The 26,901-nt window shown below is 42.1% G+C and overlaps 5 protein-coding genes across 5 annotated transcripts; 1 reads left to right on the top strand and 4 right to left on the bottom strand.

Moving 5' to 3' along the window:
* Positions 1–9,634: 9,634 nt before the first annotated feature.
* Positions 9,635–10,126, bottom strand: LOC310993891 (lactose-binding lectin l-2-like; the record flags this gene model as incomplete). The annotated part of the gene is made up of 1 exon (XM_083982365.1): positions 9,635–10,126. The coding sequence occupies one exon, from the start codon at positions 10,124–10,126 to the stop codon at positions 9,635–9,637; it is 492 nt and encodes a 163-aa protein (XP_083838491.1).
* A 1,492-nt stretch (positions 10,127–11,618) lies between these two features.
* Positions 11,619–12,011, bottom strand: LOC310993892 (lactose-binding lectin l-2-like; the record flags this gene model as incomplete). The annotated part of the gene is made up of 1 exon (XM_083982366.1): positions 11,619–12,011. One exon carries the CDS (start codon positions 12,009–12,011, stop codon positions 11,619–11,621), a length of 393 nt encoding a protein of 130 aa, XP_083838492.1.
* Positions 12,012–15,082: 3,071 nt separating this feature from the next.
* On the bottom strand, positions 15,083–15,573 carry LOC310993893 (lactose-binding lectin l-2-like; the record flags this gene model as incomplete). The annotated part of the gene is made up of 1 exon (XM_083982367.1): positions 15,083–15,573. Exon 1 carries the CDS (start codon positions 15,566–15,568, stop codon positions 15,083–15,085), a length of 486 nt encoding a protein of 161 aa, XP_083838493.1. The 5' UTR covers positions 15,569–15,573.
* A 1,716-nt stretch (positions 15,574–17,289) lies between these two features.
* LOC310993894 (lactose-binding lectin l-2-like) lies at positions 17,290–17,772 on the bottom strand (the record flags this gene model as incomplete). The annotated part of the gene is made up of 1 exon (XM_083982368.1): positions 17,290–17,772. The coding sequence occupies one exon, from the start codon at positions 17,770–17,772 to the stop codon at positions 17,290–17,292; it is 483 nt and encodes a 160-aa protein (XP_083838494.1).
* A 3,615-nt stretch (positions 17,773–21,387) lies between these two features.
* LOC310993896 (DEP domain-containing mTOR-interacting protein-like) lies at positions 21,388–26,671 on the top strand (the record flags this gene model as incomplete). Its single annotated transcript, XM_083982370.1, has 5 exons — positions 21,388–21,406; positions 25,147–25,332; positions 25,823–25,893; positions 26,025–26,129; positions 26,543–26,671. The coding sequence occupies 5 exons, from the start codon at positions 21,388–21,390 to the stop codon at positions 26,669–26,671; spliced, it is 510 nt and encodes a 169-aa protein (XP_083838496.1).
* Between the last annotated feature and the right edge of the window lie 230 nt (positions 26,672–26,901).

The raw sequence follows: 26,901 nt of genomic DNA on the forward strand, positions 1-26,901 counted from the left end.
TAAATTCAGACTTTTGTTATTCATTTTGGTTTTTTCATTAAAGGTACAGTACTATGTAAGAAATCTAAAGCAACTGTCTGTAAAATCGTCCTAATATGTAACAGAGACTCAGGAATAATGTTCATATAACATACTGAACTCACCAACAACAATCCTACAGCCAAGATATTCGCATTAAAACATTTTTTTTGCAGACCACAAATCGTGTTTATGTATTGAATTTCTATGGTTGGCATGTGTCGCCACCCAGCGCTCTCTCCCTGTCACAGCGTCTGTGGCATTTCAGACTCCAGGTTGCCAGTTAGCTTCCATTGAGCTGCAAATATGGCTGGGAGATAAAACGAGATCGTGAAAAAAGATTGTGTTCTATTATAGGTTATTATGGTCATATTTGCTTGATATCACACGGTAGAAATAAGCGGCTTGTCGCTCTGTCGTTTAATAGGCTACACAGCTTGCTGTTGTGAGCATGTAGCCTAGTTAGTTTGAGCTGCTGCTAACGCTAAAGCTAAAGGGAAGAATTACAAAGTGAAAGTTAGAAAAGAGGGAGGAAATGTGGCGAAATGGAGCCGATGGTAAATGAAGTGATTGTGAACGTGTGGAGCGGTTCATGAGATGAGTCTGTCCCGGTCAGGTCTCCTGTCTCCGGTCCTCATGTTTTATGATCCGACGTCAGAAAGTGGAGGAGAAACGGAGCGGCTCGCGTCATTTATTCTGCGGTAAGACGCCTCATATGTTGGCTCATCTACGGCGTGATTAACACGCACTACGGCTCCGGTAGATGCGGGGTTACAGTGTGTGTGTGCGTGTGTGTGTGTCAGCGCTGCACACACAGACACAGCGTCGGAGCGGTGAATGTAACAATAACTTGCAGATCACCTGAGTGACGTGAACTCCGCTCGTAGTTACTGTGAGTCAGAGCAATAAAACAGTGAGGTTGTTGATGAATTTTAGTCTGGCAACCTGGAGTCTGGTGGGTAGGGGAGGGGGGACAACGCGCTGCTGTGTTTTGAATTTGACTGCAGCAACAATTTTGGCCACATTCTTACATATCGTACCTTTAAGTTTAGTTCTTTTAAACTTAAAACTTAAACTTAAACAGCCTTTTAATACAGACTGATAACAACCTGCTTTCTTTGTCATGGTGTCAAATGGTCTTAAACTTAAAGGAAGAATTGATGGACTGAATTGATGTTTACTGTAAATAAAATAAATCCTTCCTGGAAACAGGTTTAAATGCAACCGGTAATTAAAGTTAAAAGGTCAGAGACTATGTTTTTGTGTGTTACCCAAACAGGACGACCTGTGCCTGTTTGTTTCATAAAATGTTAAGCTCTTCTGGGTTAATTCCACATTTCATGAGAATCCTTTTATTCATTTTCTCGTTAATCCGTGATTCATGAAGCCAAACCCTCAGCCTTATTTGAACTCTTTCTGGGAAAGCGGCCCTTAAAGGGATAGTTCACTCAAAATTGAAATTTCACTCATTATCTACTCATCTTCATGTCGACTAAGGGTTGGGAGAAGTTTCAGAGTCATCCGTGCCTTCTCTGAGTTACAGGGGGTCTCGGCGTAGCAGTGCATGTCCATATGACGGTAGCAAACGGGGCTCACTTTTCTTCGTCCAAAAAGACACACCAAAAAACATCCAAATACCTCCATAGTGCTTGCCTGTAATGTCCCTCTTGTATTGAAGCCCCAACATGAGAAATTGTTCCGAAAAAAATTAAATAAGTCTGTGTTTTAAGCTTGTTTGTAGCGGAAGCTCCCAGTGTTGCTCTGCTGGAATCTCACGCGATTTGCGGAGCCGTGAACTGGGTGTCACTGCAAATCGCACGAGATTTGCACAGACACAGGCAAAGCAGTGAACTGAGACACTGGGACCAGTTTCTCATGTTGGGGCTTCAATACAAGAGGGACATTACAGACGAGCTCTATGGAGGTATTTGGATGTTTTTTGGTGTGTCTTTTTGGACGAAGAAAAGTGAACCCCGTTTGCTACCGTCATATGGACATGCAGTGCTGCGCTGAGCCCCGCTGTAACTCCGAGAAGGCACGGATAACTCTGAAACTTCTCCCAGCCCTTAGTCGACACGAGGGTGAGAAATTTCAATTTTGAGTGAACTATCCCTTTAATCTTTGTACTTTAGATGTGCAGCTCCCCACAAAAGTGCAAAAAGGTCACGTTTGTTGCTTTGTCTAACGTCGCCCAGGATTAAAAGCAGCAGCAGCAGCAGCAGCAGCAGCAGCACTGAGAGGCTTTGGCGCCTGAGGACAAGCTTACAGAGACACCGGGATCCTGTGGCTGAAGACGGACTCAGTCACCTCCAGAACATACAGAGGAGACTTTAGAAATCCTGATTGATTGTCTGTTGGTTTGGAAAACAGGATCTCTGGGTTACGAACGCATCGTTCCCTGGTGGAACTTCCACTCTCTGTGTCTCCTTGTTTGTCAAATTAAATGAAAGCAGAAGTAATGCTAATGCTGCGTTCCAGGCAGGCTTTTGAAACCGTAAATTACAGCTTCAAGTCACGGCTTACGACTTCGTTCCAGGCAACCCACTCGTGTTTTTCCGACCTGTTTTACCTGTGAAAGTGCACTTTAACGGCCACTCGTAACTTCCGACCCGTGAACTCGTACCAGATCGAACTGGTACGACTTCACAGGTTGGAAAAACACGAGTTACGAGTTGCTTTGAACGCACCATAACGTCGTCAGCCGATGGAGTTAGCAGCCCCTGCCCTCGTCATGGATCTATTGGTCCTCGTCCCTACGTCACCACATTCACGGCGTCCCTTGGCTGCACACACAGCCCTTCATGCCGTTCTCTCTCCTCATTGGATAAAACTTGTAGGATACGAGAAAAGTTTTCTCCTCGGCTCAGAGCAGAGCAGAGTGACTGAGAGACCCGTGTTTCGGTCCAAACACTCTATGTAAGTGATTGCTGTCGGAAGAACACAAAAATATCGCTTACTTCTGCTTTAATCTGCAGCTGAATATTAAGTGTGGTGGCCGAGATTTTAACAAATACATCTTCCAACTCTGACTCATCAGGCTGCGCAGATTTTGCCAACTCTTCAGTTGACGCTTCCTTCGCCGGCGACTGGAAAGTGCCACTGTCAGCTCGGCTCAGTCATCGCTAACTTCCTGGTTTGAGGCCGAGGGGACGGAGAGAAGCAGGAACAAAAATGATGCAATAACACACAGACATATGCAATGCTGAACTATTAACTTTATTGATGCTTTTTGCAGTAGTATTTTTGGGCGTGCATTGATCCAAATGGAGGATTACTTGGTGCACTGGTTCTGTTTTTTTCTTGAATGCAGAGAACTTCTATAAAATGAGTTTCCGTTTCCATTAGCACTTAGCATGTTAGCTGCACAGTAGCTAGCATGAGGTGGATAGTAGTTAGCAATGCTCCATCTCATATGTGCATATATATTCAAATTATATAAGATATACCCTGTCAATAATAAACAAAATAGAAATAGTTGGTACAGACATTTAGTGAGTCATTTACAGGGAATTAGGTTCTGAGTTTGATGGGATTATTGCACGTAACTACCCAGGGATAAATCATTTGACAGACTGATTGATGGATTAAGTTGCATTTGTTGCAATAGAACAACACAACGAGCTTAAAACAAACACACACACACACACCTCTGATCTATCACCGCCTCATTAAGCTGCAAGTTCAGTCCTATTTCTGATGAATCCCTGCTTTGTGCTCCACAGTCTGTCACACACAACCGTGATGAATGTGTTTGGTGAAATGAAATGTGGCTGTAACGACGGCGGCCGTATACAGACTGAAGGTCGGAGCTGGCACTCAAATACATTAACTCTGCTGACATTTGTGCATCGTAATTCAGGAACAGTAATGTACTTTGGTCAAAGTTAATATTTGCCCCCACTATGCTCAAACACACACCCACACTCACACACACAAACAGCCTGTTCCAATGTTCACATGTCTCAATTAACATGAAAGTGTTAGAGGCTATCGCACACATTTACACACTCACTCCGACACACAAGGTGCATTTAGAAGCTTTGATTTTTTTTTTTTTCAGTGCCATGTAGGTTTTTGTTGTGTTTGTGCTTCAGGACATTTTACCGGTCATGAAGGAGGAGCTGAGCGTGTGAGTGTGAGTGTGAAGTGTGTATGTATGTATGTAGGCCTATATATTTAAACATTAATACACAGCTGAATAAAATATCAACAGTGGAGACTTGATATTGAACTGTTTAATCACAGGAGGAGATTATAATTGTTGAATTTGATCAGAACATGGTCACTGATACTACGATTTCTCATACTCTCTCAAAAATAACTGTGACATTTTACATTTTCCTCTTCAAATTGTGGATTATTCATCTTCAGATTTCCCTTATTTTTACATTTTCAGAAAAGTCCCTGTGTCTCTTCTCCTCTTCTCACAGTCAGAAATCTCACCAGACTCTGAGGAAACCAGAAAGGAAGAGGGAGCAGCAATGGCACTCTCTGTTGGTAACCACAAGTATAGAGCCTGTCAGTGAGCAATCATAATAATGAACTCCAGACTCTCTCCATGTAATTCCTATGGTCTTTTTTTATTTTAATGTCATTTTCAAACCCCTGTTTTCAATTTGCAGATACCTTGGTGTTTACTGCACAGACACTGCCCCATCATAATCCCGTATTTATAGCTTTAATAGAGGAAGAAAAGAGAGAAACCACAGAGAAAACAGGAATAACTGAGACAAGCTGCAAAACAAGACCGCAAAAAGAGGAACGTCAAGTTGAGGTTTTGCACAAGTTACTGTAATAATAAAAAAAGGAGACGCTTTGATTGTGTCAAAAGCTTTTGTCCAGCAGGGGGCAGCATTAACCTGGTAACGGTCGACAGGGAGATGGGAGTGGGAGATTAGGCGAGAAGACAGAGGTGTAAAATAGACATAAAGGATCACTGAGATGATTTTAAAGGAGCTGCAGAAGTTCAAACATCACAAAAGCTCCATGCATTATCTGTCTGTACATAAAGCAGTGCAATGATCAGAGCAGTTTTAATACATCTAAATCATTATGTGCAAACACTTTCACCAGGTGTGGGGCACTTAAACACCCACGGTGCATCAATAATAAGTGTTAAAGGTTCTTTATAACACTCTGTAAATCGACTGCGAGGCCGTCGATCCTGCAGGCGCTGCATGAGCGGATCGATCCGTCAGATCAATGAGTCTCTCTCTCTGCCGCATCGGAGCGTTAAGCTGCTGTTGAATTCACAGGGACAATGTCACATCGTCAATGAGGGGAGTAGATAGAGCAAGTCTTTTTAAATGTTAATGTTTGATAGGAACGTCCAGCAGCTCATCGTCTGGGATAATCCAGAGAAGTTGCTGAACCTGAACTGGTATTTTCCAAAAGTTAACCAACTATTTATGTTTCCTAATTTAGTAATGCACAAAAGCCAGGATTAGTTTCCTGTATCGGCTGTGATTGATAAAGCAGATTGCATAGGCCACCTGCCTCTGGATATTGTACCAGATTATACCATTTACAATTACATCTTCATGCTTTTGTCTATTGGAAACATCCCAGATGAGTTGTATGACAAACTTTATTTTAGTTTATTTGCATCTCTTCTGTTAAGCTGCAATGCATTGAGCTATCAAGGCCACTGTACCAACCGGAAAAGATGACATCATTGAACTGATAGTTAAACCCTTTGTTTATGAACCGCAGGACTGTTATAAAGTCATACACTTTACAACTGCTGCTGCTCTTTATTGAATTCATTCGCACGCTGACAAGTTGGTGTCTTATCACGGACTCGGAGGTCACTGTGTAAAAGGTCAAGAAGACGCCGCTCAGATTGTTTTTGTTTGACGGTCCAGTCAGATATGTGGACGAATGACCTGACAAAGACCCGCTCTGACAGAGACAGGCTCTTTGTTTGATACGATATGATGTCGTCAAACGCTTCTTTGTCAGTTTCCTGCAGGTTTAAAACTCCTTTTCCAATGAACTTCGTTGCAAGATAAATGTGTAAAAAAAAATGTTAGTTTTCTGATTAACAGTTATTACAAGGTGTATTTGAAAACACCATGGTAATGACTCACTCTAAAAGAGAAAAATTCCTCTATGATCAAACTGAGTCACTGACCTTTAGAAAACGTCCGGAGCTTCAAGGAATTCCAATACTTTTGATCAGAGTTGAAGTGGAAAAGATTCAAGAGAAATGATTGATTCCTTCAACAGAAAAATGAGGTCAAACAAAATAAGGACGACAAACGTGCAATTTGACATCGATAACTTGAGTCATAATAACAGTGAGTGATAACAGCCCAACAGACAGAGGGCTTGGACTGATGGATCTCTGGAGAACTTACAAGGCTGAATGGGTGAACTACTGTTGTGAATGTTTCTGCGGATACAGATTCATAAAAAGAAGTCGACGGTGAAGTATAAACCAACGCTAGGGTCATACAGTAGGATAAATAAGCTTGGTCCAGTTTTACACTCTGTACTAATTAAAGAAGAACTATAGCCTACTAGATTTGCACATTAAAGGTGTTCAGAAATGGCCGTTTGTCCTTTGTCCCGCCTCCTTCCACGAGTTTCTGCACGAGTTTACACAAGGAAGGAAAACAAATTTGATTTGGCGTTATCGAGCGGGCAGGATATTCAGTGTTTGGGGTGGGACTGAGCTAGGCGAGTGTATGACGGGCGACAATGCAAACCGCTGTGCCAGTGTAGCCGACGACATATCTGGCCCTCTGCGTTGTGTTTCTCACGGCCTGCCCTAGGTGGGGTTCGAACCCTGGTCTCCTGAACAGCAGGCGACGATGCTAACTATTTTGCCAATAGCTCTATGAGCGATTGGCAATCTGGTTAGCCCGTCCTTTATGGGTGAGTGAGTGCACATCCGTTACACCTAGAGGTCAATGACCGCTTGGCAATTAGGTTTGCTCATTCTTTATGGGTGAGTGAGTAGTGTACCCAGACCCTCCGTTACATGTGTGTGTGTGTGTGTGTGTGTGTGTGTGTGTGTGTGTGTGTGTGTGTGTGTGTGTGTGTGTGTGTGTGTGTGTGTGTGTGTGTGTGTTAGCTACATTATAGCTTGCTAACTTAGCTAGCTAGGCTAAGGGATCTGGAGGAGGAGAGTGGAGTAGGGCCGGAGGAGAGTTTTGTGTCGGTGCTGGTGGACGAGTCTTCTCTATTGTACGTCCTCGTTTTTCTCAGACATTTGATTGATGGATAATGGATTCTGATATCATTGGCTGATGAATCGTGAGCAACATGGGGAGCATACATCAGTCCGACTGCCCAAAAGTCCGCCGGCTCATTTCTCCGACTATACCCATTCTACAGTGTTATGGTTAGGTTTAGGGTAAGGTTAAGGGTTAGGGCTACTTAAGTCGGAGAAATGGGAGGTTGGACTAATGGACGTAAAAATAAAGAAATGTATGATCGGAGAAATGGGTAGTCGGACAGCGCCCGAGCAACATGACGCATAATTCGCGCGCCTGCATTATCCAATGCAAAAAAAAACTAACCCACTTTCATCCCGGATTTACTCGATAATAGAATCTTGCACAAAGTTTAAGCCTCAGCAGTTGCTAAAGCTGCCAAATTACTGTCACTTTTAACTTGATGCTGGTTGACAAAGGTCTGATCCAATTTCTACCCCTCAGAGAAGCCCAGTGGCATCATGTCTGATACAGAAGATGAAGTCTGAAATTGCACTAAAGCAAATTAGTTGGACTTTTTTTTTTTTTATCGCTTGTCTGATATCAATGCATTATGACGTGGGGGGATAGAGGTGAGAGTAGGTGAAGGGGTATGGATCAGAAATGGGACTGAGCCAAAGTATGAGTAGGCTATATTGTCGTTTTTTTATGTCCAACATGCTGATGCAGCATGTCTTTGAAATAAAGTAACCAAACACTGGCATAGTTGACATCATTACCCTCATCTCACTCTGACATCCATGTGTTGTAATCTTGAGTTCAAGAAACCACGTTGACTGACCACAGATCAGCTGTGATCTGACGGATCAGGAATGTGCTGCAGACAGAGGAGAATGTGGATCAATCAGAAATGTGTTTACTCTGTCTGCAACATGTCGTGTTGTTGTTGTTGTTGTTGTTGCTGCTGCTGCTGCCACCTGCATATCGCCTCATTGCTGTCACTCTTCGGCCACGTCGTCCGGTGACTCAGCTGCTGTCACAGGTTCATGTTGTTGTAGCTGGAACATGTCCTGTCATGTTCATATCTGTGTATTCAGAGCAGTTTGACTCCACATATAATCCACATGTGTCTCATAAGATCAACCCTTCGAATTTCCTCATTTGTTTCTCATCCATTTTTAATTGGTCTTGACAGCCTGTGGTTTGAGGGTGGGGATGTTGTTTCTTCGCAGTGTGAGATAAACGCCTGACAACCATCTAATTACTTCCTCTGTAAACTTGGTGCCGGCAGTGTTTTAATTTCTTACCTCGTTTTGCATGATTTTAATCCCACACATCTGTCTACCAGATGTGCGTCAGATGATTTTCACTGCAGGCTTCCTTATAAAAGAATTTTTTTTTAAAACAAAGAAGGGAAAAAACAACAATCCCTATAAGAAACAATGACACGACAGCTCAGAAAGTGTTGATTGAATCTCTTAAAGATGTTACACTTTATACTGCATTTTAGTTGTATAAGACTTTGTTACAGACAAAAGTGTGAAAACCCTTTTATGTAGAAACCAAATGTGATGAGTTCATGGTTTGTTATAAAAATCTGTGTTTTTTTGCTGTTTCATAATGTTTTCTTCTATTGATTTTACCAGCAGATTAAATAACTTTCTAATAATAATAATAATACATTTCATTTGTAAGCACTTTTACGAATGCTCAAAGACACTACAGTTTAAAGCAATACTAACCCTCTAGGCGCCAGAGTTTATTTAGGGAAATATTAAGTTTGGATTTAAAGATTTCACAAGGCTGTTAGATGGCAAGTGGTGAGAGATAAATCTATGGTGTAAATGAGAAAAATATTCATAATGACCTCAAGTTTGTGATAGGAGTAAATTTACTAATCTAATTTGCATATTGTGACATCACCAGGTGGCAGCCACATTGGATTACATGACTTTCAGTAAAACTGAATTTGAAACATATTTACACCGAAAAAATATTTCTTTCTATACATTTACAGTCTGACACACACACACACAGTGTTTCTCAACACCTGAAGATCCCTTCCTGTTCAGCTTCGAGCTGCGGGAGCCCCGACAGTGAAAGAAGAGTGGCTGTGCTCCAGTCAAGCTCTTTTTTTCTCAGATATTTTGCTTAAAAACACTCCCACAAATGACGTCAGGATTGAAACTGAACATGTTCGCCAACTAGTGGTACCAAGCAGTACGTAACAATAGAAGTGAACCACCGTTGAAGTACAGAAAACCCAGAGTGAACCCTGAAGTTACCTCAATAAGCTCAAATCCTGCTTCGTAGTAGCTACAGGCCCCAGCTTGGCCCCCTGTGACAAACAGTTGAAATATAAACACACACATACAAACATGTACACTTGTATTTTTTATTGTGTTTGAATATGTTGGCTCCTGTCCAAAGCTCACAGCTTGACTTGAACATTAATGTTACTCGCAGGAGATGCGAGATGCACAAACAGAGGGTAATGTAACAGAACAAGTTGCATCGTTCCATGTCCCATCGTTGACACGGTGGTCGGTGTGGCCACAGTTCTCAGCTCCTAAATGATTATTTGGCTGTTCTGGACTCCAAAATTCAAACTTCACAGCACAGCCATCAGACCACATCCACTTGCCCTCTTTGTGGAGATCACTGAGTCCAATCCAGGTGGGTCCCTCAGCATGGTCAAAGTTCTTGATCAAGGTTTTGATGAAATTATTTTCATCCGGACTGTGGATGGACACCAGGTTGGCTCCCTCTGACACACAGTGGAGCTCTGCATCAGCCCAGGTCATATCTGTGGCAACGTACTTGTAGCAGCGTCCGTTGAAGTTGTACCAGAACATGGGACAGTTTCCACGCTGGAGCTTCACTACAGGTTCACCCGAAGGAGACTCAGCACCCAGAGCCAGACCAAACAGGAGGAGGAGCAGGATCATGATGCCGTCGTCTCTTTGGAGCCGATCGAGGAGTTGATGTGTTGGTTGGAGCTGGTCTGCACCACTGACAGGCTACTTTCTTTTATATGCTTTTTCGAGAGGGTGTCTGACATTTTGCTGTGATATTATTGGTCAAATGCTTGCCAAACACTGACATCTGTGCAGAACCACACGATATCAGTATACGATAACGTGTTGATACCAACTTGCTCCTTTGCTCCCCTCAAATGGCCTCTTTCATAATCTTGCTCAAAGGTGCGTGGGAAGAAATTCAACTTGTATGTGAGCAGGTCTGTAGTATTGGAAATGTCACTGTGAGCGTGTCATTCCATAAAGTTAGAGCACTAATCACTAATAATTTGGCCTGGGAAGAGGCCCAACTGTTTGTGATTATTAGGTTGCCAACCTCAGGGACTAGACACATTCGAACAGGTTTCATAGACTGATCTGGCTTTCCTGTTTATTCAACAATAAATGGGGACTGTGGACACCTGGCTTTGAGGACATCAGGAGGATAGAGTTGGACTATTTGTCAAGTATTTCTAAACGTCTGACTATTTAAAGGGATAGTTCACCCAAAATTCAAATTGCACTCATTATCTACTCAACCTCATGTCGAGTAAGGGCTGGGAGAAGTTTCAGAGTCCTCCGTGCCTTCTCTGAGTTACGGGGGGGGGGGGGGGGGGGGGGTCTGTGCAGCCGTATTTGTCCATATAATGGTTGTCAATGGATACCAACTTTCTTCGTCCAAAAAGACACACCAAAAAACATCCAAATACCTCCATGCTGCTTGTCTGTAATGTCCCTCTTGTATTGAAGCCCCGACATGAGAAATTGTTCCGCCACACAGGAAGAGCAGTAAACCGAGACACTGGGAGCTTCCGCTACTAACAAGCTTAAAATATAGACTTATTTAATTTTTTTCAGAACAATTTCTCATGTTGGGGCTTCAATACAAGAGGGACATTACACACGAGCAGTATGGAGGTATTTGGATGTTTTTTGGTGTGTCTTTTTGGACGAAGAAAGTTGGTATCCATTGACAACCATTATATGGACATACTATATTGCTGCGCGGACCCCCCCGTAACTCCGAGAAGGCACGAAGGACTCTGAAAATTCTCACAGCTCTTAGTTGACATGAGGGTGAGTAGATAATGAGTGAAATTTGAATTTTGGGTGAACTATCCCTTTAAAAACACACCCACAAATGAGGTCAGGATTTAAACTGAATGTGTTCGCCAACTAGTGGTACCAAGCTGTAACAATAGAAGTGAACCACCGTTGAAGTACAGAAAACCCAGAGTTAACCCTGAAGTTACCTCGATAAGCTCAAATCCTGCTTCGTAGTAGCTACAGGCCCCAGGTTGGCCCCCTGTGATAAACAGTTGAAATATAAACACACACATACAAACATGTACACTTGTATTTTTATTGTGTTTGAATATGCTAGTTCCTGTCCAAAGCTCACAGCTTGACTTGAACATTAATGTTACTCGCAGGAGATGCGAGATGCACAAACAGAGGGTAATGTAACAGAACAAGTTGCATCGTTCCATGTCCCATCGTTGACATAGTTGGTGTGGACACAGTGCTCAGCTCCATCATTATTTGGCTCATCTGGACTCCAAAATTCAAACTTCACAGCACAGCCATCAGACCACATCCACTTGCCCTCTTTGTGGAGATCACTGAGTCCAATCCAGGTGTGTCCCTCAGCATGGTCAAAGTTCTTGATCAAGGTTTGGATGAAATTATTTTCATCCGGACTGTGGATGGACACCAGGTTGGCTCCCTCTGACACACAGTGGAGCTCTGCATCAGCCCAGGTCATACATGTGGCAACGTACTTGTAGAAGCGTCCGTTGAAGTTGTACCAGAGCATGGGACAGTTTCATAGACGGATTACCGCATGGGCAAAGTGGGCGTGTGCCCAGGGCCCCAGATCCAATAGGGGCCCTTGGCCTTCAGAGTTTTTTTTTTTTTTTTTTTTTTGTACAATAAAAAAAATATATTGGAATGAATGTGGTTTTGAAAATGTAGTATGATTATAAAATCAATTGAATGCTTTAGAAATGATAAATCAGTAATGTGTGATGACACAATGACGTAGCCTACGTGCGCTGGGGTCAAATATACAGTGTGTTTTTAAAATGGAGACCCGGGCGCTCAGTGGATCAGCTGTTGCTGCTAGACGAAAACAAAGGAAAGAAAAAGCTGAAACGGTTGAAACGGCTGAAACTGCGCTATGTAAGTGGCCGTAGAGGGCAGACTGATTCGAGTGTTGGATTACCTTAAGGACTTTTCCTCGAAGAAGACCAGGAAAAAGCCGGTGGTTTTGGTGAGTCTATAGGCTGTAGCCGATACTCGAGTAGGTTACTCGGCATCCGAGTGCAGTCCGACCCCCTGGTTATGTGTGTGTAATCTCTCTCGCGCTCTGTTAAATTAATAAACAGAGAAACCGCTGCAGAGCGCGAGCCTGGCACAGAGGTGCGTGCTCTGGCGCATCTGGCACAATCTGTTAACGGCGCAGAAAGGAAACTGGCTCCACTGCGCCGCTATTTCACGTCCGACGTCTATGGTAAACTCACGTTTTTATTGACATTGTCGTGTCCGATCCGACGTAACTATAACAACATAACACACATTTATCTGACAGCTCTCACTTCGTCATCTGCTCCTCCTCACTAACTCACCTACACACACACAGGACTCTGTCTCCCTCACCCCGGCCCCTCATCCAACCATACCCTACCTGCCCGTACTGTACCGTACACATTGACAGTCAGTCAGAAATCACATAACTTAAACATAAGAACGTTACTGCGGGGTCGCTACAATATTTACAGTTTTTCAGTTGTGCAATAGGCTCTTATTAATAATCCAATCCCATTGCTACGTGGCATGATGCGCACCAGTGTTTGTAGAGCCCGGTTCAGGGGAGCACAACCCCCCCAACCCCCTCGCAAAAAAGACCTAAAATGACAGTAATTTTGTGTTGTGTTTTGTGTGTTGCCCGGTGTTGTTATGTGCGTAATGGGAAGAGCGTCTTTGCGCGCACACTGTTTGCATGTGTAGGCAGGGGCCCGTGGCGAGTTTGTGTCCAGGGCCCGTGGTCATGATAATCCGTCTATGGACAGTTTTCACACTGGAGCTTCACTACAGGTTCACTCAAAGGAGTCTCAGCACCCAGAGCCAGACCAAACAGGAAGAGGAGCAGGATCATGATGCCGTCTCTTTGGAGCCGATCGAGGAGTTGATGTGTTGGTTGGAGCTGATCTGCACCACTGGACAGACCACTTTCTTTTATATGCTTTTTCGAGAGGGTGTCTGACATTTTGCTGTGATATTATTGGTCAAATGCTTGCCAAACACTGACATCTGTGCAGAACCACACAATATCAGAATATACGATAACGTGTTGATACCAACTTGTTCCTTTGCTCCCCTCAAATGTCCACAGTCTGTTAGTCTCACCTCCCCCTATCAGCCTACATCAGACTAACCTAAACTACCAATGTAATGCCCATAATTCCCCATCCTTCCAAACACACTCACACAGACTAGCACATGGCAGAGTCTTCATCTATTCTGTACCCAGTACCAGCTAGGTTCAGCTGAGCTGAGACAGAGGCAGCTGATGGTGAACCATAGAGGATGCTGTTGCAATAGTCCAGTCTGGATGTGATGAATGCGTGGATGAGGGTTTCTGCAGTTTCTCGCTGTTAAAGATGATGCCAATGGTTGCAGCAGGTGTGTGTTGAGGGAGATAGAGTGCAGTTATCTAAGGTGAGGTAGAAGTTGTGGGAGGCTTTGGTGCCGGATGTGGGGCCAATGATGATTAGGCTATGTCTGATATGTCATTGTTCAGTTGCATGATTTTGCACTGTACAAGTAAATCTACACAACACTAAACTAAATGTATTGCAGTTATATCTTAAATGTCTGATTAGTGACACGTTCCAGTTACAAATTCTGTGGCTTTTGGCTCTGAAAATGAAAATTGTTGATGTTTTTCTTTGTATTTGTATTCATGAGGAACGATGGGGAAGCAGAGGAAGTCACACACACTGTGTAGAGCCGAGCGGAGTAAGAGCCAATTATGTTGGCTACAAAAACACATTCAAGTACACAAACATGCTGTGAGAATTCAGAAAACGAGTTGTTTCCAGGGACACAAAAAAGGGACGGACTGTGGGGGGAAATGTTGTTCAGTTTTGTTTTTTTCCAATTTAGAGGTTGTGAAGACGATTAATTGTTAGTTTGTTTGGTTTATCATAACATAAATATCACATGATTTACATATTATTTCAAATGGCAAATATGCATTGTTAGCTATAGCTTTAGTCTTTAGCTTGGTCCGTCACTTTTATTTGTCCCCCAGAAACATTCATGTCGTGTTGTGAGTTTTTACAGCTCATGTGTTGTTACATTGATGAAGTTGTTCTCCGAATTTGTAGTGTGTTCATGTGTTTGTTTTTTCCTAAACTGCACAGGGCCACTTTAGTTTCCCATATTGATTAAAAAACGTAGCTGTTAGGACATTATTCAGTTCTGCAGACTAGGTATCCTATAGGATCTGGAGTAGGGTCACTAGCTGATGGTGAATGAATAAAATGTATATAGCATTTACAGACTATCTGACTTTTCTCATTTGGAAATCTCTTTTTGTAACAGTGCAAAAATGATCACAGTATCAATCTGCAGAGCAACCACACCATAGCTGAGCTGCATCATAAGCAGCGACTCTACGTGTCCCGGTTCTTTCTTTTCTTTTCTTTGTACGAGAGAAGTTTTTTAAAGTTGCACAATGTCAGACTTTGATGGAGAAATCCACCGGCAGCATGGCAGTTGAAATATAAACACACACATACAAACATGTACACTTGTATTTTTTATTGTGTTTGAATATGCTGGTTCCTGTCCAAAGCTCACAGCTTGACTTGAACATTAATGTTACTCGCAGGAGATGCGAGATGCACAAACAGAGGGTTGTGTAACAGAACAAGTGTGATCGTTCCATGTCCCCACACTATAGTTGGTGTGGCCACAGTGCTCAGCTCCAACAGAATTACTTGGCTGTCCTGGACTCCAAACTTCAAACTTCAAAGCAGAGCCATCAGACCACATCCACCCGCCCTCTTTGTGGAGATCACTGAGTCCAATCCAGGTGAATCCCTCGGCATGGTCAAAGTTCTTGATCAAGGTTTTGATGAAATTATGTTCATCCAGACTGTGGATGGACACCAGGTTGGCTCCCTCTGACACACAGTGGAGCTCTGCATCAGCCCAGGTCATACGTGTGGCAACGTACTTGTAGCAGCGTCCGTTGAAGCTGTACCAGAACATGGGACAGTTTCCACGTTGGAGCTTCACTACAGGTTCACCCGAAGGAGACTCAGCACCCAGAGCCAGACCAAACAGGAGGAGGAGCAGGATCATGATGCCGTCTCTTTGGAGCAGATCGAGGAGTTGATGTGTTGGTTGGAGCTGGTCTGCACCACTGACAGGCCACTTTCTTTTATATGCTTTTTCGAGAGGGTGTCTGACATTTTGCTGTGATATTATTGGTCAAATGCTTGCCAAACACTGACATCTGTGCAGAACCACACGATATACGATAACGTGTTGATACCAACTTGCTCCTTTGCTCCCCTCAAATGGCCTCTGTCATAATCTTGCTTGTGGCAAGAAATTCAACTAGGTTTTGTATGTGAGCAGGTCAGTAGTATTGGACATGTCACTGTGAGCGTGTCATTTCATAAAGTTAGAGCACTAATCACTAATAATTTGGCCTGGGAAGAGGCCCAACTGTTTGTGATTATTGGGTTGCCAACCTCAGGGACTGGACACATTCGAACAGGTTTCATAGACTAATCTGGCTTTCCTGTTTATTCAACAATAAACGGGGACTGTGAACACCTGGCTTTGAGGACCTCTGGAGGATATAAAGTTGGACTATTTGTCAAGTATTTCTAAACGTCTGACTATTTAAAGGGATAGTTCACCCAAAATTCAAATTGCACTCATTATCTACTCAGCCTCATGTCGACTAAGAGCTGTGAGAATTTTCAGAGTTATCTGTGCCTTCTCTGAGTTACGGGGGGGGTCCGCGTAGCAGTATTTGTCCATATAATGGTTGTCAATGGATATCAACTTTCTTCGTCCAAAAAGACACACCAAAAAACATACAAATACCTCCATACTGCTCGTCTGTAATGTCCCTCTTGTCCCCGACATGAGAAATTGTTCCGCCGGTCAGTGCAAATCACACGAGATTTGCACTGACACAGGAAGAGCAGTAAACCGAGACACTGGGAGCTTCCGCTACAAACAAGCTTAAAATATAGACTTATTTAATTTTTTTCAGAACAATTTCTCATGTTGGGGCTTCAATACAAGAGGGACATTACAGACGAGCAGTATGGAGGTATTTGGATGTTTTTTGGTGTGTCTTTTTGGACGAAGAAAGTTGGTATCCATTGACAACCATTATATGGACAAATACTGCTGCACGGACCTCCCCGTAACTCCGAGAAGGCACAGATAACTCTGAAAATTCTCACAGCTCTTAGTCGACATGAGGGTGAGTAGAAAATGAGTGAAATTTGAATTTTGGGTGAACTATCCCTTTAAAAACAAACCCACAAATGACGTCAGGATTGAAACTGAACATGTTTGCCAACTAGTGGTACCAAGCAGTAACAATAGAAGTGAACCACCGTTGAAGTACAGAAAACCCAGAGTTAACCCTGAAGTTACCTCGATAAGCTCAAATCCTGCTTCGTAGTACAAGCCCCTGGTTGGCACCCTGTGACAAACAGTTGACATATAAGCACGCACATACAAACATGTATGTAGTGTTTTTGTGCAGGAGGCAAGAATCAGGCCGGGCATGGCTTCATAACACGTCTTTACTTCTAGACTTCCGGGCAACAGACTCACACACTACAGGTGCCGCTTGGGCTCAGTAAACACCTCAAAAGTGTTGGCCAACCAAAACATAACACAGCAACTGCCTTTGCAGTAATAACCCACAATGTGATAACCTAAATTGTAAATCACTTCAATCTATTACAATGTACACTTGTATTTTTATTGTGTTTGAATATGTTGGCTCCTTTCCAAAGCTCACAGCTTGACTTGAACATTACACAATGTTATTAGCAGGAGATGCGAGATGCACAAACAGAGGGAAATTTAAGAGAACAAGTGTGATCGTTCCATGTCCCCTCGTTGACATAGTTGGTGTGGACACAGTGCTCAGCTCCATCATTATTTGGCTCATCTGGACTCCAAAATTCAAACTTCACAGCACAGCCATCAGACCACATCCACTTGCCCTCTTTGTGGAGATCACTGAGTCCAATCCAGGTGTGTCCCTCAGCATGGTCAAAGTTCTTGATCAAGGTTTTGATGAAATTATTTTCATCCGGACTGTGGATAGACACCAGGTTGGTTCCCTCTGACACACAGTGGAGCTCTGCATCAGCCCAGGTCATAGGTGTGGCAACGTACTTGTAGAAGCGTCCGTTGAAGTTGTACCAGAGCATGGGACAGTTTTCACACTGGAGCTTCACTACAGGTTCACTCAAAGGAGTCTCAGCACCCAGAGCCAGACCAAACAGGAAGAGGAACAGGATCATGATGCCGTCTCTTTGGAGCAGATCGAGGAGTTGATGTGTTGGTTGGAGCTGGTCTGCACCACTGACAGGCCACTTTCTTTTATATGCTTTTTCGAGAGGGTGTCTGACATTTTGCTGTGATATTATTGGTCAAATGCTTGCCAAACACTGACATCTGTGCAGAACCACACGATATACGATAACGTGTTGATACCAACTTGCTCCTTTGCTCCCCTCAAATGGCCTCTGTCATAATCTTGCTCAAAGGTGCATGGGAAGAAATTCAACTAGGTTTTGTATGTGAGCAGGTCAGTAGTATTGGAAATGTCAAGGTGAGTGTGTCATTCCATAAAGTTAGAGGACTAATCATTAAAAATTTGAGTATTGTGATTATTGGGTTGCCAACCTCAGGGACTGGACACATTCAAACAGGTTTCATAGACTGATCTGGCTTTCTTGGGGACTGTGAACACCTGGCTTTGAGGACCTCTGGAGGAAAGAGTTGGACTATTTGTCAAGTATTTCTAAACGTCTGACAATTTAAAGGGATAGTTCACCAAAAATTCAAATTGCACTCATTATCTACTCACTCTCATGTCGACTAAGGGCTGGGAGAAGTTTCAGAGTCCTCCGTGGCTTCTCTGAGTTACAGGGGGTCCGCGTAGCAGTGCATGTCCATATGACGGTGGCAAATGAATACCACTTTTCTTCGTAACAAAAAGACACACCAAAAAACATCCAAATACCTCCATGCTGCTCGTATGTAATGTCCGTTTTGTATTGAAGCCCCGAAATCCGGAATTGTTCCAAAAAAAATTAAATAAGTCTAGCAAATCGTGCGAGATTTGGACGGACCAAGAAGAGGAGCTTCCGCTACAAACAAGCTTGAAATATAGACTTATTTAATTTTTCTCTGAACAATTTCGCATTTCGGGGCTTCAATACAAGACGGACATTACATACGAGCAGCATGGAGGTATTTGGATGTTTTTTGATGTGTCTTTTTGTTACGAAGACAGTTGGTATCCATTTGCAACCGTTATATGGACATGCACTGCTACGCCGAGACCCCCTGTAACTCAGAGAAGCCACGGATAACTCTGAAACTTCTCCCAGCCCTTAGTCGACATGAGGGTGAGAAGATGAGTGCAATTTGAATTTTGGGTGAACTATCCCTTTAATATCTACTATATCCATTCCTGTGTGATCTCTACAGTACTTGTTCAGCACTCCTGGCTGTCAGCTCTGTTAGTCTCACCTCCCCTATCAGCCTACATCAGACTAACCTAAACTACCAATGTAATGCCCATAATTCCCCATCCTTCCACAAACACACTCACACAGACTAGCACATGGCAGAGTCTTCATCTATTCTGTACCCAGTACCAGCTAGGTTCAGCTGAGCTGAGACAGAGGCAGCTGATGGTGAACCATAGAGGATGCTGTTGCAATAGTCCAGTCTGGATGTGATGAATGCATGGATGAGGGTTTCTGCAGTTTCTCGCTGTTAAAGATGATGCCAAGGTTGCAGCAGGTGTGTGTTGAGGGAGATAGAGTGCAGTTATCTAAGGTGAGGTGGAAGTTGTGGGAGGCGTTGGTGCCGGATGTGGGGTCAATGATGATTATGTCTGATTTGTCATTGTTCAGTTGCATGATATTGTACTGTACAAGTAAATTTACCTTGCTTAAGTCTGACACAACACTAAACTAAATGTAGGGCCTACATATAATATAAATATATTACAATAGCCTACATTGTAGGCTATTGTAGTTATACTTAATGTCTGATTAGTGACACATTACAGTTATAAATTCTGTGGCTTTTGGCTCTGAAAATGAAACTTGTTGATGTTTTTCTTTGTATTTGTATTCATGAGGAACGATGGGGAAGCAGAGGAAGTCACACACACTGTGTAGAGCCGAGCGGAGTAAGAGCCAATTATGTTGGCTACAAAAACACATTCAAGTACACAAACATGCTGTGAGAATTCAGAAAACGAGTTGTTTCCAGGGACACAAAAAGGGACGGACTGTGGGGGGAAATGTTGTTCAGTTTTGTTTTTTTCCAATTTAGAGGTTGTGAAGACGATTAATTGTTAGTTTATTTGCTTTATCATAACATAAATATCACATGATTTACATATTATTTCAAATGTCATTGTTAGCTATAGCTTAGTCTTTAGCTTGGTCCGTCACTTTTATTCATCCCCCAGAAACATTCATGAGTTTTTACAGCTCCTGTGTTGTCACATTGATGAAGTGGTTCTCTGAATTTGTAGTGTGTTTATGTGTTTGACTTTTCCTAAGCTGCACAGGGCCACCGTAGTTTCCCATATTGATTAAAAAACATAGCTGTTAGGGCATTATTCAGTTCTGCAGACTAGGTATCCTATAGGATCTGGAGTAGGATCACTAGCTGATGGTGAATGAATAAAATGTATATAGCATTTACAGACTATCTGACTTTTCTCATTTGGAAATCTCTTTTTGTAACAGTGTAAAAATGATCACAGTATCAATCTGCAGAGCAACCACACCGTAGCTGAGCTGCATCACAAGCAGCGACTCTACGTGTCCCGGTTCTTTCTTTTCTTTTCTTTGTACGAGAGAAGTTTTTTAAAGTTGCACAATGTCAGACTTTGATGGAGAAATCCACCGGCAGCATCTTATCAGCAGGAATCACAAACTGCAGCCTGCAGCGACTGATGGAGCAAAAGGTTAAACACAGATATTTTTCATATTATTTTCCTGGGAACAGTCAGTTCTGGTTCAGCTGCTGAAAAGCACAAACTAAAGTCTTGCTCAACAAGCTGCTGCTACCGCTGCTGCTGCTGAGGAAATCGTTCACAGGTTAGTCTGAAATCAAACCAACAACCTTAGGGATTGCAATTTATTCTTTACTATCTTCCATTTTGCGCAGTTTTATCTTTAAAATCCTTCTCTAACAGCTCAGTCTGTCTGTTCAGATCTTCCTGTTCTATCTCCGATGTGTGCTTTAATTCTTGTTTAAAAGATTAAATGTTATTAAATTTTTTTTCTTTTGCAGAAGATTTCCATTTTGTTAAGCTTTTTTGTAATTTCACGAGGCATTCTCCTCCACAGATATGCTTTTCTGTGTTTTAAAGCTTCAGGTCACATTAAACTTTAAGTTTCTCTCTTCACACGCAGCATCTTCAGGCTCAGCGAGGAGAAGCAGCAGCTGGTTGTTCACTTATCTCACATCTGAATGAAGAACATTTAAAATATTTGTTTCACCTGCGGTCCTCGGCTTTATTTTTTAACTTTATTTTGAGAACTAACTCATATCTTTTAATACAGTATGACTTTATTATTTCAGACACAGGGAAAATTCCACTGAATGTGAGTCTCCGCCTCCCGCCTGCTGAGGCTCACTTTGTTTGTTCACTGGTTTAATATTTAGCTCACACTCACACACCACACACACATTTTCTCCCTTTACTGGATGACTACCCTCGCTTTCAGATCTGTAAACACACACACACAGATTTAAGTGAGCAGCTGATTATCAGCTGTCATCAGGCCTGTGCTGAGGCTCAGACAACTGACTGACGTCCTCCTCCTCGTCTCTCTGGGTTCATCCTCTGAAACTTCTCCTGGACGCAGCTCTGAGCAGAGATGGGACCTCGTACAGCAGGTAAGAGCTGCTTCACTTCACACACAACTCAGATTTCAGCCCCACATCATCATCATCAGCAGTAGCAGAAGCAAACACAAGGGAGGGCGAGAAGAAGTCAGAGGTCACAGTCTTTGGTGAATTCATTTTCTTCCATCATATAAAAGCTGCTCAGTCTTTCTCCTCTGTAACCAGACCATGCTGTGTGGTTGATATTTTCACACTGCAAAAACTCAAAATCTTACCAAGAATATTTTGTCTTATTTCTAGTCAAAATGTCATTTCTAGTCAAAACAAATCTAATTCTACTTAAAATAAGACTCATCACATGAAAAAGAAGCTTGTTTTAGACACTTTTTTACTTCTTTCAAGCATATTTTCACTTGAAATAAGTAGAAAAATCTGATGGTGGAGCAAGTTTTTCTTTCTTATTACAAGCACAAAAAACTAGCTTTCACTGATAGATTTTTCTACTTATTTCAATTGAATTTTTTTTTAAACAAGTAGAAATTATCTGAAGACAGGTCCATTTTTATGTGATAAGTCTTATTTTAAGTGAGAGAGATGCGTTTTGACTAGAAATTCAACATTTTGACAAGAAATAAGACAACAATTCTTGAAAAGATTTTGAGTTTTTGCAGTGCAACCTCTTACAACAACTCATTACTCAATGTCTTTAAAACATCGACTACTTTCTTTCTTTTTTTTTGCTTCCACTTTGTTGTGAGGGTAAATAAATCGCAACAATATCTGATGTCAGACTGTGTGAGGAGAAACAAATTCTCACACTAAATGTGTTTGTAAAATCTCACTGATTATTTTAATGCTCGACTAATGTTCAGCAATGTAAACACGAATAATCAACCAGCCTTTAGTGAACCATTTATCATAGTTAATCAAACATCCCAGTCTCAACTAAGAACCTGCTGATGCATAACAAACAGTCTCTGTAGCTGGATTACACAAACAAAATATGAGTTTTCTTATGTTTTCATCATGTTAACAGACACTCGAGTATTTATTTATCATGTTGTCGTCTAGTGCGCTCTTATTTAATTGTAATAAAATACTACGAACAGTAAAAATTGATGTTTAAAACGTAAACATATGGAAGGTAATTAGTGCAATATGGGGATAAAATCATAAAAAATATGTAAATAAATATTCAATTAACTGAATTAAAGCAGAAGTAAGTGATATATTTGTGTTAATATAAGTCTTAAATAGTTATATCTTCCAACAGCAATCACTTACATAGAGTGTTTGGTCTGAAACACGGGTCTGTCAGTCACTCTGCTCTGCTCTGAGCCGAGGAGAAAACATTTATCGTATCCTACAGTTTTTATCCAATGAGGAGAGAGAACGGCATGCAGGGCTGTGTGTGCAGCCAAGGGACGCCATGAATGTGGCGACGTAGGGACGAGGACTGTTATGGTGCGTTCAAGGAAACTCGTATTTTTCCGACCGTGAAGTCGTACCAGTTCGATCTGGTACGAGTTCACGGGTCGGAAGTTACGAGTGGCCGTTATAGTGCACTTTCACCGGTAAAACAGGTCGGAAAAACACGAGTGGGTTGCCTGGAACGCTACAAAGTTGTAAGTTGTGACTTGAAGCTGTAATTTACGATTTCAAAAGCCTGCCTGGAACGCAGCATTAGCGAAAACGACCGGACCACTTACTTCTGCTTTAACTAAAAGTAAGACTATAAAAAGAGGTTTTTAGCTGCTTGACATCTTATTATTGACACAGGTCATTTTTCTGATCTGTAGCCACACCGTCCTCCATATATTTAATGCATAACTACAAAAATCTTCCTCACCAAACTTCTCACATTTACAGTAATCTGTGGGACATTACATTAAGTGACCTGAGTGTAGGGTTTTGACTCAAACTGCATCAAGTGACCTGGAATATCAGAGGGCGACGGATAATTTTGTGCTTTTAAAACAAGTCAAAGAGTTTTGATGGCGGTGACTCATGCAGTTAAACAGCATGAATATGGATGAGTGGGTTATTATATTAACATAAACATACGCAGCTGTTTGCAAACATGTCATTATTGATGTCATTTAACTTAATTTTTCCATTAGTCAGCCATGTTATTAAAAACACATTTTTGATTATGTTATGTGTATAATTACTGTATCCATGGAAACAAGAGGAAGTATAGGGAGTAAATAATTATCCTGAACAGGAACTGTTGGTTATGATAAGACCAAGGTTTTATGATATGGTTTTTATCATCTTTTTTATATTGTTATTATCTGGCTGTGTGAGGTCACTGTGCCATCCTATCATAAAATGACCCAATTAAAAACGTGTGGGTTCAGTTAAAATTCAACAAGAGGAACATAAACAGAGCTAATTAGGATATTTTAAAGCAACATCACCAGGTTCCTTTTGGGTTTTTACCAGGGATTTAGTGAATTTTAAAACATGCAACATGTTTTATCATTAAAATGTTGTAATTTAAATGAATGTGCACACAGTGATGTACATAGTCAGTTAGCAAAGCATAAAGTCAAACCATCAGGTACCATATCATCACAGAGAGAAACAATAATAGTGAAATTATAAACACAAATGGACCTCTAGGACTTGACAACAAACGTAGAGTTATAATAGAGCCTGGAAGCCACGTATTTACATTTTCATTGCCGTTGATAACTCCATTTAAACAGCATCAGGGAGGATGAGTCACCACAGACTCAGTGTGTAGATGTTTCCAACATGTTGTTGTTGTCATTTTCTAAGCAGTTTTGGTAATTTCATATTGATTATCTGCCCAATCTCACTGAGGAATCTCACACCCAACTCAAAGCCTCAAGCTGTAAAATATGGACAGAGGTCAAGGTCACAACTGAGTTGCACTACAACTTCATTTAACACATTTGAGCACACACATTTGAACGGGCAACACTGAAATTACACAACACATATAACAGATGCTGGCACGATGTAACCTACCTTTACACATGCAGATGTCACAGTTTTTGCAGATTTGTCAGTGACAGATGTTTTGAGCTTCAGCGCGATATGAAGGTTTAAACTGCTCATTTGACAGAACAATCTGCATATTATAATGTTACCTCACGTTTGTTTGAGCACATTGAGCTGTGTGACCACAGACGGCTCTGAAACTGTCAGATCGTCACTTTTTGGGTTTTTTTTTTCAGCCGTTGTTGTTTTCCTTGTCAACGGTTAATGACCCAGTCTGCTCTCATTGTCCAGAGGCAGCCGTGCTGTTCACATTTACTGTTGTTGAAATCAAATTTAATCACCTTATCGTCATTCATTTCTGTGTTGACACTGTGCAGATGAAACTGTTCCAGCTCTGTTTGGGCACAAAGAGGGTTTTTTTTTCTCTGATGGTCAGTGGCCTGAATCCTTGGAGCTTGTAACCACAATGCAAATACTTTCAAATATGAGGGAAAAATTAGACAATATCTACAATTTAACACATTGAAAATGGAGAAAGAGTGTGTTTTTTACATGGGATCATAGGGACATTTGACCGTTGAGGCGTCTGAGGACAGAAGCAGCTCCAGCTCCATCCAACACTGTGACCTGTTTGTCTTTCTTATCTCTGCTATTTAAGGAAGCTCTGTTCATTATCAAAGCATGTTTGAACAGAAACAGAATTGTTGGAAGTTGATATTGAGGAAGTCAAACACAGAACTAGGTCAGTTTTTTAGTCTGATTGCTGAAATCCGCCCAATCACCTCGGAGAGCGTGACGATCTCCTCTGGTCTCTCCTGCAGTGACTCCATCCAAGGAGGTGAAGGCGATGGCGGGCGGAGGATGTGGAGGTCAGGGCAGAGGTCGACTGAGGAGCAGCAGCGATGGGAGCAGATACAGCAGGAGAGAGGTCGGACTCCCCCACTCTTCCTCCTCCTCCTCTTCCTCATCTACCTCCTCCCTCCCAATGCTCTCCAACCCCAAATCAGGTAACAGATAAACACCTGCATATTTAAATGAAATGTTTTCGATTTTTGTTTTTACATCTTTGGTGACTTTTCTTAGCACAACAAACAGTACAATGCCATGCCGGGTTTACATTGTTTAAAAGTTTGAATAAAAAATCAATTAATCTGTCTACAAAGACCAGTGTTTGCGTTATAACATGTAAAAGTTTACAATATAGTCTGAGTGAACAGGATTTGTAGTGATTTATTCTCATTTGTTGCGATAATCAAAAAGAATTGGGGATTTTATGCGCTAGGAAAGTGAGATTTTAAGATAAGATAAGATAAGGTAAGATAAGATAATAAGACTTTATTGTCAAATGGTTTAAAAACACAGTGGAAATTTGCCTTTGGCATCTTGGTAGTCATAAGTAGAACAGATACAGTGGTGTCATTTTTGGCATAAAAAATGGTCACATATGTTTTACGTTGGTGTATCTGCTTCATCTGTTGATGTTGTCGTCATGTTCAGTCCTGAAGAGACCGGTGAGCACTGAGGAGCTGCAAAAACCAGGAGGACCCTACGTCAGGAAAACATTCACAGTACGTCAACGGCTCAACACTTACAGTAACACGATGGAAATGGATGTTATGTACAAAAAAAGAAGTAAAGCGTAACTTTTTCACATCCATCTCTGAACTGGTTTTCCTGACGGAGCTCTGTGTGTCTGCAGATCGTGGGCGATGCCGTCGGTTGGGGGTTTGTGGTGAGAGGGAACAGGCCGTGCCACATCCAGGCTGTGGAGCCATGTGGACCAGCTGATGCTGCAGGGATGAAGGTAGGGGCATCATGGGAAATGTAGTGACCAACATACTCCCATCTTCATGGGAAGAAACGCTTTAAACGGGAGTTTTCCCATTAATGTTCATTGCTGACATCTAGTGGCGATTGGTGGAACTGCAGCACTTTCTGTTATTGATGCCTGATGTGTTTCGTCAAAACAGAAGCTCTAATTCTCTATTATTGTATGTAAAACCATGTTCAAAGCTAGTCTACACTGTGTAATATTATCACAGTGATGCATAGTTGTAATAATTATGTACTTGTCCAGTTTCTTGCTCAATGCAGAAACACAAGGATTCGTTTTTACAGTTTTGAAGATTCTGTATCCATCATAAACTGTTCGCACTACATTTTTTTTCTGTGAGGTTCTTTCATATCTCATATCATTGTTCTCTCTGTTACCTGCAGGTTCGTCAGTTCGTGGTGTCCGTCAACGGCGTCAGTGTTCTCAACCAGGACTACCGGACCGTCAGCAACCTGATCCTGACCGGACCCAGGACCGTGGTGATGGAGGTGATGGAGGAGACCGACCACTGAGGAGCGAGAGAGACACTGACGTATGGAACAGTATGGACGGTGTTCTGGCTCCAATGAAACAGTTGGTGCAGTTTTCTTCAAAGGACTGGAAGAACTCAGTGATGAGACAGGAGAAAAAAAACCTTGGTAGGAATTTTCTCCGTCAAACTGAACTGATGGAGGACAGATTGGCGGTTTGACTTGAAGGTCAACAGTCAGTTTTAGAGTTGGAGACGACTCTGAGACGAACT

This window comes from Trachurus trachurus (genome assembly GCF_905171665.1).
Source record: "Trachurus trachurus genome assembly, chromosome: 11".
Classification (NCBI taxonomy): Eukaryota; Metazoa; Chordata; class Actinopteri; order Carangiformes; family Carangidae; genus Trachurus; species Trachurus trachurus.